The sequence below is a fragment of the Nymphalis io genome, chromosome 16, assembly GCF_905147045.1.
Source record: "Nymphalis io chromosome 16, ilAglIoxx1.1, whole genome shotgun sequence".
In the NCBI taxonomy this organism is placed as follows: Eukaryota; Metazoa; Arthropoda; class Insecta; order Lepidoptera; family Nymphalidae; genus Nymphalis; species Nymphalis io.
This window is the reverse complement of record NC_065903.1, coordinates 7,396,944-7,415,268: the sequence shown is the minus strand read 5'-3', so window position 1 is coordinate 7,415,268 and position 18,325 is coordinate 7,396,944. Positions and strand designations below refer to the sequence as shown.

Genomic DNA, 18,325 nt, shown 5'->3' with positions numbered 1-18,325 from the left:
TGTACCTTTAAAACAAACTGAAAATAAAATTTTTTATTACATATGTTTACGTATGTCACAAGTAACAAAAAGTATTTTGTCTTATATTGAAATACGTGATATGAGATATCTTATGTTTTATTTATTTTGGCGTCAGAAATAGTACACTTCCTGCATTCACACTATTTCGTTATATTTCGGTAAACACCTATTGTTGGTGGTTTAACCTATAAAGTTTGGATATCATTTATAACCAAGCTAATGTCAAATATTTTAATTTTTGTGACAATGACAACACTAATTAACAATGATTTGGTCATTAAAATATAATCAAAAGATATTCCGTGCAAAGATTACCTATGTATAATTCCTCTGATTAAATTATTATAAGAATATAGGATAGAGAAAATTCAAATAAAGACCCACGCCAGAAGCAAAGTTATTAATTAGGACATAGTAAAATCGGCACTGTCTTAGACCCTATATTTCAAATTAATTATTAATAAGTTTTAAGTTTAATTTATAAATAAAGCTAAATGTAATTAATTTGTTATTTATTGTAAAAAAGAATCCGTTAAAGTTATAATATTCAATATATTTGGATGTTATTTATTAAGTACCATAATTGATGTTGTTATTTGTCAGTCAGAAGTCAAGAATAAAATGAGAGCATTTTTGGCAGAAGATAATATTTGTGCCCAAAATTTACTCAAATTAGTGTCTCACGGAAATGCTATTTTAGCTGAAATATTAAGACTTAAAGATCACATACCAAAGGTTTTTCTGTGAGTAATCATGATAATGGATTTTCTTAAAAATACATGCCTAAGTACTGACTTCGTTGTGATATTAATTTTTTGAATTTATACGAATAATTATTATTTTCATAGATGTCATATTAAAACAGTCCATATCTTTTCTTTTGTTATAATTTCTTATTATTATATATACCTGGATAAATGAGTAGTCAGATTTTAGATATAGCTTATATTCATTGATAATACAAATATAAATTGTAGTAGGTGGTATTGATGTTTTTATTGCGTTTTTTAAATAATATTTACAGATTTGACACTAAGGAAATTCAGCAGCAATATCAGGATGTCATCATGGACTTCAGTTACTTTAAGATCTCTGAAGCACAGGAAAAAAAAATTAATGTTAATAATGTAAGTGAACAAGGAAATAATTGCTCATAATATGTACCATACATTATTTCAACGATATGTTGTTTTTTTGTCATTTTAGAAACTACAAGACTTGGATGATGATCTTAAAGAAAAATATTTAGAATTAATCACTCGCTTTTATCTACTTTTCGATAATATCTACCAGTACATTATTGATCTTAATACTTTTGTAGAACAATTACATGATGGAGCTTTTATTCAACAAACCATTGAGACAGTAATGAGAGACATAGAAGGAAAACAACTTTTGGTATGTAAAACCTTTAAAATATTTCAGAATATTAAGCTAACAGTTAAATAATTTTTTTAATTACTTTCATGTCAATATTTATATTTTTATATTATAGTTATAATATGCAATTTTTCAGTGCGAGTCCTTATATCTGTATGGAGCTATGCTCCTTTTATGTGACCTATATATTAATGGATGTGTGCGGGAAAGGTTATTAGTTGCATTTTATCGCTACAGTACAAATCAATCACAATCTAATATTGATGATGTTTGTAAATTATTGAGGGAAACTGGCTATAATCAAAATCAGTCCCGAAGACCATCTGACTATCCAGTTGAATATTTTAGGTAGTATACTTTAAGTAAATTTAGTAGATAGTATAATTAAAAAGCCGAGATGGCCTAGTGGTTAGTTGGTATAATTTTTACTGGTGGTAGGGCTTTGTGTAAGCTCGTCTGAGTAGGTACCACCCACTCATCAGATATTCTACTGCAAAATAGCAGTACTTGGTATTGTTGTGTTCTGGTTTGAAGGCTGAGTGAGCCAGTGTAATTACAGGCATAAGGGACATAACGTCTTAGTTCCCATGGTTTGTGACGCATTGGCGGTGTAAGAAAGTGATGGTTAATATTTCTTACAATGCTAAAGTCTATGAGCATCAGTGACCACTTACCATCAGGTGGCCCATTTGCTCATCTGCAAAAAATTTAATTAGTTTCCATAAAAAAAATACTCATTAAGATGCAATTTACTGCAAATATGCAAATTATTTCATTATCTCAGCTTCTCAACCCATATTAAAAAAATATAAGTGAATATAAAAAAAATTTGATTTCCACAGCCGTGTTCCAATTAATCATGATTTTATTGAGAAAGTTGTTGGTAAATTAAGATCTGAAGATATATATAACCAGCTTGCTGTGTATACTATTCCGGAGCATCAATCTTCCGCTCTTGCCACACAAGCCAGTATGCTTGTAGTATGCTTATTTTTCACACCACATTATTTACACAATGATACTACGAAGATGAGAGAAATTGTTGATAAATTTTTCCCCTGCAATTGGATCACGCCAATTTATATGGGTGTCACCATGAACATAATTGATTATTGGGAAAACTTTAAGGCAGCCAAGAATTCACTAAATAATACCTGTAATGCAAAAATTGTTAAAGAAATATATTCGAAAAGAGGTGATGCAGTCCACTTGCTTATTAATAAAACTCATCTTTTATTAAAAGAGGGTACATTAAGTGATGATTTTGTTCTAGACAATATAGGTAAAATTATTAATGTTATTTTAAATTGTAATCACGTCTTGCGCTGGTTGCTACTACATAATAGCGATGTTATATATTTTGATAATAATAAAAAGAGCAAATTGCTAAAAGATGTGGTTATAAAGGAATCAAATTATGATCCATTGAAACTACTGGAATTACTTATAAGTACAGCAGAGCTGGAATTAAAGATTAGAGAGGCTCTGAAAAATGTACTAGCATCGAGAAGTGAAAATTGGAACAAAAATAAAAGTCTGGCTTTAGAAGCGATAACTAATTTATCGCAGTTATTTTCTGGAGCTAATCCTTATACAAAAGTTACTGAAAATGAACAACTGAAAATTTGGTTCGAAAAAATTGCAAAACAGATTTCATCTTTAAATGAACCCATCACATCCAAAACTGTGAAAAGTGTAACCCAACTCATACAAGTTCTAGATAATGTTGAAGAATTTCACGGTATAAAGAGCACTTCGACTGTTGTTCAATTTCTTTCTGAAAGCAAAGAAGCGTTAAAAAATGTCTTAAGAGCAGCCTCTTTGAAAGAAGATGCTCTAGTTACATTGGAAACTGTAGCAGATTTTAGTTATGCTTGGTGTACAATTGACTTATATACGAAATATATGCAAGACAGCATCAAAGAGAATCCCTCAGTTACGAGTCGACTTCGAGCGCTATTCCTTAAATTGGCAAGTGCTATGGAAATACCATTATTGCGAATAAATCAAGCACAAAGCGACGACTTAATATCCGTATCACAATATTACAGCAGTGAGCTAATAAAATATATCCAAAAAGTGTTACAAATCATTCCTGAAATGGTTTTCAACATTGTCGAGAAAATAATTGATTTGCAAACTTGGACAATTAAGGAAGTGCCGACAAGAATAGAAAAGGAAAAATTAAGGGAATATGCACAATTAGACCACAGAATGGAGGTCGCTAAACTAACTCATTCAGCATCAACATTCACAACCGGTTCGTTTATCATTTCTGTACAATTAATAATACTTGTTACTTTGTGCAAATAATTAATTATTATTTACGAGGCAAATTGTTTAATTATAGGAATTCTAGATATGAGATCCACGTTAGTTGGCGTTATAAGAGTAGATCCAGCACAGTTATTAGAAGAAGGATTGTTGAAAGAATTAGATGGGCACATCACCAAAAAAATCTTTGAATTTGTCGAGCCACAAGTAAAAAAAAGTAATAACTTAGTTTCTAGACTTCAAAAGTTAGAAGAAAGCATGGACGGTTACAAGAGATCCCTTGAGTATATTCAAGATTACATTAATATTCATGGTCTGAGAATTTGGCAAAAACAGGTAAATTCGTTTAATTTATTACTCTATACATTTCAAATGTATTTCATTTGAAATGAATAGAGTAATTAATAAACGTTCATTTAATTATATTTCCTTATAGTTAATACTTAAACTAGTAAAAAACTACAGACGCGCTGCTTACCTCATTTTTAAGCGTTGGATGACTATACATTTTTATTGGACTGAGAAGAAATTCTCTATTTATATATAATAAAAACATTTAATACTTTTTTATAAATTGCAGGTGTCCGCTATTATAAATCAAAGTGTAGGAAAGGAAATAAGCATTCGAAAAGGAGTTACACTATATGGACCATCAGCTGGCTTCATGGGAAGCCTCGCCCGTCAAATAGCACAATTAGCAGATGCAAGGCACAGTTAACAATATAACTTATATGATTGTGCTTGAATTGATCTATTTAATACATTATTCTAATATGTTTGTACTTCCTAATGTAAATAATATTTGCAGAGTTTGCGTTTATATAAATATTTGCGCCGCCTGGTTCGACGTCAAGAACCATAGCGAGGTGATAAACACGAAAACCTTCACACAACTAAATAATGCTATTGGAGTAGTTGGATTGCATGGATTAGATATTTTATACGGATATATGATTAAGAATCAGTTACAAAATGTTCAAAGTATATTCAGGAGTTCTAATGACAAACTTTCAATGAGCAACTTTGATATGAAGGACCTGGATCAAATGATCACAAAGGGACATAAAATATATCAGCAGCTGTCTGATATCATAATTCTCATAGGAACACTACAGCTGCTCAGGAAACACATCGCTTTTCAGTTAAACACCAGCTGTAAATTTGACTCTGCACATTTGGAAGCCTCCTTGCGGACTATAAATGAGTGCGTATGGAAATTGTTCATTCATAAAATCTACTTGACAAACTTTTATAAACTTGTGTTTCTATATAAGTTACACCCTTTTAAGGAAAATGTTTGTAGCTTAGTCCACCACATTGCTTAATGTGGGTTGATGTACATACATGTGGCAGAGTATCACTTAAACATGCTGGTTTACCCACGATGTTTTCCTTCATCTTTCAGCATGACATTTGAAACGGGTGTATTCGAAATATCAATTTTTACAGGTCACTGTTAAATGAGATCAAAAATAATAGTAAAATCGATTCGCAAACAATGCCAGTAGCGCTTATGCGAAATGTAGAACAATATTTAATTCGGTGTGGGATAAACGAGCCTTTTGAGAAAATATACGTGAAAAATGCTCACGAGCTCGTTAACTCGGACATGGGGCGTATAATGGCGATTGTTTTGATTGCACAATTGCATAAATTACAATTATGTTTAAACACAGGTATGTAAATTTTTAAATAAATATTTTGGAAGTTTTAAATAAAGATTTAGATTAAGTTTTAAAGGAAGATTTAATTAGCCATATTAATTTCTTTATTATATTTTATTTATTTTGAAAGAAAAAAGTATGAACACATGGTCATTCATAATAAAATATTGATTTTCAATTTTGTAAATTCTACATTTATTGGGCCTTTACTATAATCAAATTGATTTTTTTTCTAATAATTACTTTAATTGAACTTTCTAATTTATAATATGACACCAATCTACCTTTCTTTCAGGAGATTTAATCACAAAAAAATCTGGAGAAAATATAGACGGTTATCCACTTTTGGTGGGAATTTATACTTTATTACGCCAATCCAAGACAGAAAATGTTGAAATTTTTATTGATTTCCTGTGTAAAACAGCTAAGACTACGACTATTTTAAAGTTAGTATAAAAATTCAAAACATTTAGTATTGACGAACTGTAATTGTGCTATCATTATAGCTTTATAGCTACTTTCAATACTTGAGATATTAAAAACTCCATAGATTAAGAAAACTGGTGGCAGCTGGATGCCGCGTAGGAAGCGTTATGTAGTATTTGTATTGTGTAGTACTGTAGTTCAAGTCTACTGCAGTATCATGTATCAATTAAATAGTACGAATAAAGTTCGTGTATATTTATTTGTATGTAAGAGACAAAATTGTTATAGAATTGTAGAATTTATCTATCAAAAAGATTAAATTTGTCAATAAAATTAGTTTGTAAAAAAATCTATAGCAAGTTCCTAAAATCCACATATAAAACCTTATTAATAAAATTAAAATTAGGTAAACTTCTTAAGAAGGGCTTCTTACAACAATCGGTGTTAAAAAAAAGGAGCGCACTACTCACAAAACTTATATTAGCTTACAGATCTTTCTTGTAGTGAGTCTTTAATTTTACTGTAATAAAAATAACTAATATTAACTTATTTTTGCAGGTTGAAATCTGGGGAACCTATAACGGATGGATTTCTTATTGTAAGAATATTACAATTATTTTGCGAAACATTTAATTACTCCTTTGATAAATTGGAAGATAAGCTACCAATGGTTTTGTTGACTCACGCCCCACCAAAATGAAGGATGAATGAAAACCGAACTTGGAACAATTGTTGATTATTCAAATTAAAGATGTATATATTTGTTTTATTGGTTATACAGAGATATGATGAAATAAAAATAATATATAAATAAAATACAATTTATAGTACATTAAGATTTTCATTTCTATTTAAGAAAGCAATATTTTATTACTCATTTTCCTATTTTTTCTTCAGAATTGATATATAATCTTTGCAGATTAAAACTCATTTCAGTGAAGATATAAATAACTGTTATTTCATCAATACCTCACATTATTGTAATACATATATGATTAAGAAGTATATTCTTAAATTAATACATCTTTACTAGATTTATCCATCATGACCATTATAGAGGATGTGTTAGGATAAGAAATCACAAATATCAAGTGTTAAATACTGGTGCAGTTTTGATTTTATTGATCAGGTTCTTATTACATACCGTACCGTAACAGCCTGTGAATGTCCCACTGCTGGGCTAAAGGCCTCCTCTCCTCTTTTTGAGGAGAAGGTTTGGAGCTTATTCCACCACGCTGCTCCAATGCGGGTTGGTAGAATTCACATGTGGCGGAACTTCAGTGAAATTAGACACATGCAGGTTTCCTCACGATGTTTTCCTTCACCGTAAAGCACGAGATGAATTATAATCACAAATTAAGCACATGAAAATTCAGTGGTGCTTGCCCGGGTTTGAACCCACGATCATCGGTTAAGATTCACGCGTTCTTACCACAGGGCCATCTCGGCTTTTTTCTTATTACATGTATTTACGAAAATAATTTGTTTTATACTTGATATAATATTAATTTCCTAAAATTGACAAGATCAGCAAGACATTTGATTCTTCTTTTATTGATAATTTTGTCTAGCGATTTCTGGATTAAATTGTGAATTATATTTAGGTTTTATTTTTGGGATTTTCTCATCTTTCTCTTTTTCTGGGGCAGTGCCATTGAGCTTGGATAAAAACATTTCCGTTCTATATTTCTCTTGCTGTTCGCGCTTTAGCCTTGCTTCTCGTAATTTTTGTAATTTCTTTTTTAAATCGTCTTTATTCTTATGCTTTGATTTTTGATTTTTCTTTTTATTATCTAACTTTTTTTTAAATATATCCTTATTTTTTGAATTATGACAGAATGACTTGAATGAATTCATAGGATCTAACTGTTGTTTTGCACTCCATGCTATTTCTCCATCTTTTTCATCTTTTAACTTTTCTTTGATTTTACCATCTTTATCTTTTAGCATTAGTTTTTCATATGTATCTTTTATGTCACTAGATCGTGAAAATCGTGTTGATTCTGGGATCACATTGTACCAATTCTTCTTGCCTAAAGCTTCATTTGTATCTTGTCCTAAATATGTTAAATACCCAATTTTCTTTTCATATTCTTCATTTTTCTCCTTAATTTCCTTATCATGTTCTTTGTTGGTTGTTTGAATAGCATGCTCAAGGTCTGCAAATAAATTGATGTGTTCTTGGGTGGCGGGGACCTGTTCAACAGTTTGAGGTTGAATATCAAATTCTAATAACTTTTGTTTACTTTTATTTTTTAATACATTAAGTCGAGCTTCACGGTTTGCATTCTCAATCCTTAACTGTTCTTGTCTTTCTTTTTCTGCAGCTTCTGCTTCATCTTTTCTGACTCGAGCAATATTTTCCTTTGTCCTTACGTGCCATCTGCAATAAAAAATAAAATACTAAATTTCATAAATAATTTCGTATAAAACTTTTATAATTCTCTATATGTGAATGCACACTTTACCTTTTCTTAGGGAGAATGTTCATTTTTTAATTTTTATTATTTGGTAAATATTATAATAAAGTATTCGGCCTCCAGGTTTTAATCCCAATCCAAATCCTACGTATATATTTCTTTTTCTTATGTCAAATATTCGATATGTCAGGCAATATAAATACTTTGAAGTCAGAATTGTCAGATGTTAATTTCTTAATGAATCAATCTATCAAGAGTATGAGTTAGAGGAACAGAGTACATAACCACATGACTAGAGTAGTACTACCTCTACACTCCATAAGCTCAACTTAATTATTATATTTTAATTTTAATTATATATTTATAATAATTTGATTAAAGACTGAGCTAAAGCAAAACTGCAAGTAAAAAAATGCACCATTACTGCCGTGTTTTCAGATTTTGAATACAATTATTTTGTTAAACATTTACGGCCTTAGTCATAAAATATAATTATAATTAGCGGGTGATTGTTTAAGCAATGTTGTGTTTTCTTAAATATCCGATAAGTACCGTATAAAAGTAAGACCGTGTGAGGTAGATAATATTAATAATAGTCACTGTTTTGAGAAAAGTCTAAAGATACAATACAATCTCTAGATAGTTTCTAAACACTGCTATATGTACGTATATAAATTCCTACGAATGTTTCGCTATTCAAGTAGCGAAACAAACTTAATAGTTGGTGCGTTCATTGTGTTAATTGTTCAAATTTTGCTTATTTTTATGTTAGAAAACGATTATAATCCAGTGAAAAGACCGAGAAACAATCCTTATATCGGAAGTTATATAATGGTGCATTATCGTATTATTTCATGTTAAAGCGATAGCAAGAAGAAAATTGCCGGTGTGTGTTTTCACGTGTAAGTACGACGGTTTTGTCCGTAAATATAATTTCTCAGTGATATTTATTTATGCCATAACATGACGGAACCTTATATTGCATTAAAATCCTAAAGATAATAGGATTTTTCAGTTTTTTATCATTCATAACCTATAATTATTTATCATGGAAGTGCTGCCAGCGTCAGCTAAAAAAATGTACCGGTTTTCGATATAAAATATCGACTCGTCGACAATGTAAGCAAATAAATACAGAGTCCTATAATAGCCTAAAGTGCTTCGTTATATATAAATATGTTATTTTAATTTATTCGTTCTCCTATTTATATTACTTAACGACAACATTATTTAACATTCTTCATGAATTTATAATATTAATAGATTCCGAGGCAAGAGGTTAACGTAGAAATATATGCGGCAATCATTCTTTATTAATAATTTAATTGAGTGTTTTAGATTTCAACATCTGAGGAGAATACTAATCCAGTACCATATAAAGATGCTGGTACTATTGATAACGGAAGCAAAATCAAATAATGCAACGGTTTTTGGGTGTAGTTGAAAATCAAAATAATATTTTAATTAAAAACTTTAAGCCGAGATGGCCCAGTGAAGCCGAGATGGCCCAGTGGTAAGAACATGTGAATCTTAACCGATGATCGTGGGTTCAAACCCGGGCAAGCGCCACTGAATTTTCATGTGCTTAATTTGTGATTGTTATTCATCTCGTGCTTTACGGTGAAGGAAAACATCGTGAGGAAACCTGCATGTGTCTAATTTCACTGAAATTCTGCCACATGTGTATTCCACCAACCCGCATTGGAGCAGCGTGGTGGAATAAACTCCAAACCTTCTCCTCAAAAAGAGGAGAGGAGGCCTTTAGCCCAGCAGTGGGACATTCACAGGCTGTTACGGTTACGGTAAAAAAATTATAATAAATATTAAAAAGTAAAATTTAATTACAATAGAACAATAAACACAACGAACGCAATAACTGTCAAGTTTGTTTCGCTACTTGAGTTACGAAACAAACACCAAAACTGGTTACACGATAAGGGACAAAAGATTTGATAATTCTATCTCTGTCTATGGTCTACGGTCTACGATGTAGACCAATGAACAGATATGAATAGAATAATAATTATTATAGATAAAATATATATTATTTTATCAAACAGCGAATAACAGCATACGACGAATTTTGATAAACAGTTATTAAGAAAATCACAATAGTAATTATGGTATTTTATTTATGGTAGTCTATATCTAGTGTATAAAAAGAAAATTCAATTAAATACTAAAAGAGCTAAAATATAAACAACTTATCTTGCGTAAAGTGCTCATATTATTTCAATGGAACCAATCAAAATAAAATGAAAAGGCAATATTTGCTGTGGTCTCGTCCCGCTTAGTACCGCAGACAGAGTAATAAAGTTGTTTCTACCACAGACTAAATTGACACAGCTACCAATGTGTAACCAATAGCTTAAAATAATGTTATAAAAATAATTATACAAATAAATGTTCTATATTTATTAAAAATTTTATTGCTATAAATTTCGGTTTTCTAACGTTAGCATGTTTTTTCAATTATATATAATTATTATAACCAAACTATAGTTTTCATTGGCTATGTAAAATACTATATAACTATCCTTCATTAATCCACGTATATATGGCGACCCTTTTGCTGGGGCATTAGTTAGACCGACGCTTGATAAATAGAAAATTGAAAAATCTAATGAGATTTTTAAATCCATCGATACTGTGTATTGCATTTCTTTAATGATATTAGAAGTGGTTTATATTGTGCTATATTGTTAACTACGTATTTATATATTATAATGTAAGCATAAATATCTCAGTGCAATTGCGTTTATTTGATTTATTTATCAACACATTAGGTTATACGAAAATTTTGTGTTGCGAAATACACTATCTTTAAAATGGAAACTATAGAAGAGCGTCCAGTTATTAGCTCAGCGGTTGAAATTATAAAAACGACTATTGTGGAGGAAAATAATGTCGATGTTGAAGAAAATAATGTGTGTCACAAATCGAATGGTGTCGATAGCGACAAAAAAAATGACGATGGACTTCCAGAAGTAACTATTGATGTTACGGAGACCGAAACAGTTGCAGACATTAGCCACGACAAACATGAAAATATTGATGGCTCACCTGCACCTAATGTTGTTGGGTGTACCCAAGAAACTGATGGTTCTTTGAATTCTGATGTGACAGAAGTTATAGAAACTACAACAGAAAACGAAAAGATTGTAGAGGTTGAACCTGCTGAAGTAGTAGAAATTGCTGCTGAAAATGTAATTGAAAATGTAGAAAAGGAGCCCTGCAATGATAATGAAATAATAACTGAAACTATAGTTGAAATGAATAATATAGAATCAGTGATGAATGAACAAGTACAGTTCGAAACTGAAATATTAGTTGAGAAAAATGATAATGACTTGAATGAAAATTTACTGGTTGATAACCCAGAAAATGATCCCACAAATAATATCCTGAGTGAGTTAGGCCCAAATATAGAATTAAGTGAAGTACTTCGTTCATCAGATATTTCTGAAAACAACAATAGTACAGTTAGACAAGAAGTATTTAATAAAGAAGAACTGCTAGATATTTTGGAAGGCAATGATATTGAACAGACTGTAGAAAAAGTTGTTGAGATTTCTCAAATTAATCAAAATAAAATGTCAGAAGCTCAAATTGCTTTGCAACAATTATCTAGGCTTAAAAATGTAAAGAAAAGGAAACCTTATACAACTAAAGGAAAAAAAGGGGAGAAAAAAAACATCAGCATAGACTTATCAAAAGATGAGTCACAAACTATTTCTGATAATACACAACCATCGGTTGATGTTAAGTCTGAGAGTGCAGTTGAGAATAAGATTCCACAAACAGAAAATATTGTCAATGTGCTGGTCATGGATTGGCAAGATGATGAGCCCATCGAGAGTAATTCTAATAACGTTCTAAATGAGAGTGAACATTTATTAAAAGATTCCGAACAAATTAAAGAAAACCAAGACCAAATTATTTCATCAGAAGGGTTAGCAGAACGAACTTCTATAGATTCTACAGTGAGTGAGGATCAACTACAGAAATCCAGCAAAAGTGGAGATGAAAGCGCTCCACGCAGATTAAGTAGAGTAATAAAGAAGAAAGTTATATTTGACCCAGATAATCCAGACACTTTCACAAAAGGCAAATCTACAACCAAGATCAAAGAGATCCAAGTTATAAAAGACCAAATTCCAGCTAAGAAATTGAAAATAGATCAAACATCTCACAGGTCAAAATCAAAATCTCCATTATCTAAGTTACAATGGAAAAAACCATCTCCCAGGAACAGCAAACAATGTAAAAGACTATCAGAAGTTGATAAGCTATTAATGGATGAGGGAGCAGTCAATATGATATATCAACTTACTCCTGAAGCGCCTAAAGGTAGGAAGAATATGAAAACCAAAGCTGAGTTTATTAAGAAGCTTCAAAGTTCTACTCCAGACAGTAAGGAAATGAAGTTTAGAGAAAGGAAAAAGGAATCTCTAAAGTATGAGGATGGGGAAGCAAAAAAAATTCTAGGTGGAAAGCATCGAATTTCTTTAAATAGTTCAGTAAAATCACCTTCAGTTAGTGAAGATTTTGAAACTCATAGTGCAGATGATTCAATCATTTACAGGCGCCATTCTTCCAGCTCATATTCTAGTAGTTGCATGAGTCCGCGTCGTTTAAGTGATGTAGACACTGGTAGCGCACAAAGTGTTCATCGGTCATCTAATCAATTAACTTCTTCGGACAATCAAAGTCAGACGAAGCCAAATTCAAATGTTGAAGTTGAAGAAAAAGGTAGAGAGGTCTTTAAGGCTGAAGCAGGGAATATATCTAATAGTGAAATAATAAATAAGGATGATTGTATGTCTATTAAAGAGAAATTGAATTCAAAGTTGTCACTTGCTTTAAATAAAAGAAAACGGGAAACAATTAAATTTGAAAAGCCAGCAAAACAAAAAAAAGCTTCTAAAGTTGGGGATAACGTAGCTTTAATACATATTGACCGATTTAAATTTATATCTGTGAATATTGATCAAAGACTAGCTGTAATAAGTATACAAAAAACTCACCTTAAAATTTGTGTAGAGGTTTGTATTGAGATTTCTCAAGCATGCATATTATGTTTTATTTGTATTGCATTACTTAAAAAATTTTAATTACAGGTGCTGAAAGAGTTAGATGAAGCTCTTAATTACGTGGACAGCCGACAGGACATATCAATTACCCTACTGGTGTCTCAATGTGGAACACTCTGTTCAAGTCTCGATTTAAGTCTTCTGTTGGATGAAAATAAAGAAATAAGAGCCAACCACGCTTTCGAACTCGCCGAGTCTGTAAGGTAAACTCTTAAACATTCATTAAAATAGGTTATATTTATAGTACTCGCTTGTAACTATAGAGTGAGGAATAAACAAGGCTATGTGTGTGCTGCAGATCTCTACTGAGCTCGCTGGTGCGCCACAGCAAGCTGGTGTGCTGCGGTGTGTGGGGCGCATGCGCGGGCGTGGCGCTGGCGCTGGTGGCGCTGAGCGACGTGGCGCTGTCGTCGGAGCGCGCCAGCTTCTCGCTCAGCGCCGCCGCGCCCGTGCAGCCCGGCGCCGCCGCGCTCACTGCGCGCTGCCCGGCCCTCCCGCAGGCGATGGTGAGTTTGTTGAGTGTTCTTACTATTTTGCCTCATTAGAGGTGCTACTTTTTCTTATATCAACTAAATTAGTCTTTAACTAAACATTTTAATTAGGTAATGGTTAAAATAAATATGAAAATTGTCTTGTTTTGTTCAATATTTATTTGTATTTTACTTGTTACATAAATTCAAGCTACAAAAGATTTTGCTCAATAACATTTTTATTTAAGGTAAACGACTTGGTGATATTTGGGCAACGACTCTCTGCGTCGGAAGCACTGCAAGGTGGTCTCATAAGTCGCGTCCTGTGGCCGGACCGATTCGACGAGCAAGTGTACAATATCGCCAAAGACATCGCTGCACAGCCGACGCAAGTATGTCTATCAATATTCGTCGTAGTCGTAGTCGTCGCTTATAGGTTGACAGTAGGCTCTCCAACCCTTGCCCCGATATAACAATTCGGATACTTGCAAGTGAGTGGTGCCACCGTTATGAACGCATATATGATTCCTTGGACACAGACAAGATTGATACAGCGAAAGCAAGTCGTAGTCGACATTTCCACAAAAATCGCCCGACTTGCACGGCGGCAACGAGGCGCACTGGTAGTACATGGTATCGTTCTCTTCCCTGTTAAATTTCCAATAGGTCGGATAGCGACACCGGCATTTCAGCATAATTTTGGGCGGCGTCAGTCGCACGCCTCGATGATGCAGCCGCTCCAGCTCGTCCGGATCCATCCGCTCGGACGACGTCCGGAGGGACAGCGGGGTCTCGTCGATGGCACATTCCGGCCAGTCGCCCACCGGATTACAGAACTGAAAAAATTAGACAGTAAATGTTAGGAAACGAATCGCGTCCGTCGTCGTCGCTCGTGGTCGCGCGCGGGCGTGGAGAGTGTGGCGCGACCTGCAGGTGCACGCGGTCGTTGACCTGCAGGCGGCGCGCGGGCGGCAGCGCGGCGTCGCAGCGCAGGCGGCGCGCGCAGCGACACAGGCGCAGCAGCGCGCCCGCGCGCCAGTAGCGCCGCAGCAGCGCCGAGCACGCCTGCCGCGCCGCGCACGCCGGCAGGCCGCGCTCGCTGGACTCCTGGCGTTAAACACATTCGTGTGTTAGCTTTGTCGTTAGTATCTTGCGTGTCTTTGCACACTCGTCGATTTCGGGCCGGCCACGAGTCTAATAGTTTGTTAATTTTGTTCACTTTGAAATTCCGTTTCAGGGCAATCTGAAGTCTAGTCACGATAATGGTATACTTACTAGACCATAGTAATACAGAATTGGCTCTTCGTTTTCGATGTCTGTTTGTACATACGTTAATAAAACTAGTGGAAATAAGAAGTAACCTAAGTCCATTGATACGTTTTAATATATTATTTGATGATTATTCAAAGGCAGACTTCGTGGGTCATAACCTACATTTGTCGATAAGATAATATTACGTTAACAGTGTGGACGGTGGATACAACAAGTTCTGATAAATATGTATATAAGATAAATATATATTATAATTTTGACTTTACGAGGATAAACTAGAGATATGATGGGACGTCTCTACAAATAAAGACATTTGTAGAGACGTCGCACTGGCCTATTGTTTCAATGAGGAAGATGGAAGATGAAAAAAAAAAAATTTTTTTTAACTACTTAAATAATCTTTAAATGATTATAATAACATACATGAAAAATTATGATTCTATCATGTAAACTTTTACTTTATCAATAAATCAATATAGGCGCTCTCGTATAATTCTTGTTCCGTCAGAGTTACGACTGTGACGTCACAATGCCTGTTCGTTATTGCGGGCGACTTTTTTTGTTATACGCGTGTTGATAACTTTTTATTTATTTTATCCCTTTTTATTATTTTATGATGAACATACGTTTTTTTACTTATATTAGAACGATTATTATTATTTTAATTTATGCTAAAATAGGAGCAGTATTTTCACGTGGACAAACAAAAGATCTACCGAAAATCGAATTTATGATTGACGGATATTTTCACAAATCACGCGATATATATTAGTGGGCTTATTATTATTGTTTATTTTAATCTTTTATAAATGCTGATTAATCATAACTGTAATCGGCGATAAGTCCGTTACTCTTCATATAGAAACTTGTGCTTTCCTCTTTCACGAGAAGATAATATCGTTATATATTATAATATATTTCCTACAATTTAATTTTACATACACATGGGGATGCTATAGTTTTAGTGATAACGCTGTAGGATACGTTCAGGTGAAAAGAGAATTGTATACTGTATATCGTAAAAGCAAGGGTTACAATACAGAGCCGCGGCATATCATTGCACATTTGCTTGTGATGGAAGTGCAAATAAAATTGGCAAGCCCAAATATCTGCGGCAAGCAAAGGAGGATGCAAACGTACTAAGTTTGGTCACATAGCGAAGTGAGGAGCCTGCTTATACTGAAATAACTTGTTACTGGAAGAAACCTTTTTTTTATCTATTTGTTGTATTAAATTGTAAGAAATTTGAGATAAAAAAATTAAACTCATATTCCTAATTGTATGTTCATACAAATATAAAAAATCCAATCAGCCGTAGTTCCTAATAATCTTATTTTAAATACTTATTGATACTACCCACTCATCGGAGATTCTACTGCCAAACATCAACACTTTATTTATTCTTCATGGTATGCTTTTGTGAAAGTCATATGCCGATACTTGTGATGTATTAAAACATATAATTATTATACAGACATGTAGAATTAACCTTAAGGGAAATTAGCAAGGTATTTTGTTTATAAACATGCAATAATACCGTTTTTTTTTATTATTACAGACTGTATTGCTAAAGAAGAAGCTTCTTAGTTTGAGAAGGAACAGCGAAGCCGAACTTACATTCCTTTCGTGTCTTGAAGCAGAACGAGATCTTCTCGTAGAGTATTGGACTTCAGTAGAAGGTCAAGAACTGCTTCGAGCCACACTGGACGTCGCATGATTCGCTAAATAAGTAGTCTAAAATACCATTTTTACACCTTTATTATTCTCATTTTCTTCCTTTCACCTATACTGTTACAACTTTTATAAATATCTGTGTCATTTTTGTTGAATCACAACGTCTGTTAATAAATTTTAGTATAATGTAAATAATGAAATTTTACAGCAAATGAAGATAACGAATGTTAGATATTGACTAAATAATTTAAAAAGAGTGCTACGTAAGTAGCGATATACTAAAGGTGATAAAGGTTTGGTATAATATTTGGTAATAATTTAATTAGTCGTATGGCATTTGATCGACTGTTAGCTAAGTTCGTGTAAAGTTATTTTTGTCGAGGAGAATAATTGTATGCAATATAATTATTATATTAAACTGTCTTATTGTTAGAGGTATTTAGTACGGATTGAATGTTACGTGATGCCTTCTGTCCTATATATTAATCTCACTTTAATGGGAATATATTAAAAACATGGCTGGCTAAAATATTCGTAATATCGTACTGACTAATGAAATATAACTAAATTATATACATATGTATGTATGTATGGTATTTTTAATATGCAATTAATACTATTTAAAGAAATGTCTATTTACAAGATTGCGATTAATGAAAAGTAGTTTTGTATAACAACTGGTTAAATTAAAATCATTGACTATAAAGTTATGTTTAGTGTTAAATTGTTTATGTCTTTGTTTTAGATGTTTGAGTTTATCTATATTAGGTAGATTATATACTTTATATTTTAAGCCAAAGTTCAACACTGAATTTAAAATTGAATTTCTAATAAATGTGAGCACTTATTTCACATTAATATAATTATTTATGTTTTGGTAGGTACAATTTTCATTCCTTTTACGTACAAAATTTTGTATTACTTTAAATAATGTATTGAACTTTACTTTTCGAATTGGACTAGAGTTTATTTAGTGTTTAATTAAAATAGGTTATATACATATAAGTGTAGCAATAAATTATTGTCTGTTTCTTGAAAAAAAAAAATAAAGTGCCTTTCATAGTAAGTTTTGTTTTTATAATTTATCTCTAGCATTAAAATTCAGTTAAAAACTACAAAAAAGATTATTTAGAAATGTTTAAATATCAATCTCATAACTAGCTAGTTACAACGACTAAGCATTGAATGTGAACTGCACACATTCTATTATGTTAGTCTTACTTTGTTAATATATAACAGGTACAGAATCAGGTTCACGCACCGGCGTGGAGGGTTGTTAGGGTATAAGAATTCTGGAATGTCAGGGAAAAGTCGGGTAACCTCAAGGTGGTCTGGGAAAAGCAGTTAAATCGAGGTGCCACCTGGATAGTCAGGGATAATTAGGATTGTAGACTTTGTATCACAAACTTTCCCAATTTTTTATCCTAAATATCGAAATTTTTCAAGTTTGTGACTACATTATGACAACCTTTATTGGTCATGATTAGATCATTCCTTTTTATGAAGTGAACCATGTCATGACGTAGTTTTTATCACGATTGTTTACTCTTATTTAGTTTTTATAATGTCGAGTAAGCTTTGTTGAGTTTTTTGTCATAGCTAGATTACTCCTTTTAATTCGTTTCATTTTG

The 18,325-nt window shown here is 32.5% G+C and overlaps 4 protein-coding genes across 8 annotated transcripts; 2 read left to right on the top strand and 2 right to left on the bottom strand.

The window, feature by feature from the left end:
- Window positions 1-50: 50 nt before the first annotated feature.
- On the top strand, window positions 51-6,595 carry LOC126774161 (WASH complex subunit 5). 4 transcript variants are annotated; one of them, XM_050495529.1, is made up of 12 exons: window positions 51-71; window positions 625-764; window positions 1,046-1,148; window positions 1,228-1,419; window positions 1,538-1,749; window positions 2,244-3,661; window positions 3,752-4,011; window positions 4,256-4,383; window positions 4,484-4,879; window positions 5,125-5,351; window positions 5,635-5,785; window positions 6,324-6,595. In XM_050495529.1, exons 2-12 carry the CDS (start codon window positions 643-645, stop codon window positions 6,463-6,465), a joined length of 3,351 nt encoding a protein of 1,116 aa, XP_050351486.1. In that variant the 5' UTR covers window positions 51-71; window positions 625-642; the 3' UTR covers window positions 6,466-6,595. The 4 variants fall into 4 exon arrangements, with proteins under 4 accessions (XP_050351486.1, XP_050351482.1, XP_050351485.1 ...); XM_050495525.1 differs by lacking the exon at window positions 51-71 and adding an exon at window positions 281-340; XM_050495528.1 differs by lacking the exon at window positions 51-71 and adding an exon at window positions 285-517 and having other exon boundaries at window positions 629-764.
- Window positions 6,596-6,859: 264 nt separating this feature from the next.
- LOC126774232 (leukocyte receptor cluster member 1 homolog) lies at window positions 6,860-8,388 on the bottom strand. Its single transcript, XM_050495654.1, has 2 exons — window positions 8,234-8,388; window positions 6,860-8,148 (listed from the first exon to the last, which is right to left on the bottom strand). The coding sequence occupies exons 1-2, from the start codon at window positions 8,254-8,256 to the stop codon at window positions 7,317-7,319; spliced, it is 855 nt and encodes a 284-aa protein (XP_050351611.1). The 5' UTR covers window positions 8,257-8,388; the 3' UTR covers window positions 6,860-7,316.
- A 2,357-nt stretch (window positions 8,389-10,745) lies between these two features.
- Window positions 10,746-17,747, top strand: LOC126774166 (uncharacterized). Its single transcript, XM_050495543.1, has 5 exons — window positions 10,746-13,230; window positions 13,306-13,481; window positions 13,577-13,784; window positions 13,997-14,140; window positions 16,579-17,747. Exons 1-5 carry the CDS (start codon window positions 11,014-11,016, stop codon window positions 16,735-16,737), a joined length of 2,904 nt encoding a protein of 967 aa, XP_050351500.1. The 5' UTR covers window positions 10,746-11,013; the 3' UTR covers window positions 16,738-17,747.
- LOC126774244 (uncharacterized) lies at window positions 14,134-15,173 on the bottom strand. Of its 2 annotated transcripts, none has more exons than XM_050495668.1 (3): window positions 15,024-15,173; window positions 14,700-14,855; window positions 14,134-14,584 (listed from the first exon to the last, which is right to left on the bottom strand). In XM_050495668.1, the coding sequence occupies exons 1-3, from the start codon at window positions 15,117-15,119 to the stop codon at window positions 14,150-14,152; spliced, it is 687 nt and encodes a 228-aa protein (XP_050351625.1). In that variant the 5' UTR covers window positions 15,120-15,173; the 3' UTR covers window positions 14,134-14,149. The 2 variants fall into 2 exon arrangements, with proteins under 2 accessions (XP_050351625.1, XP_050351624.1); XM_050495667.1 differs by having other exon boundaries at window positions 14,676-14,855; window positions 15,024-15,172.
- Window positions 17,748-18,325: the final 578 nt, after the last annotated feature.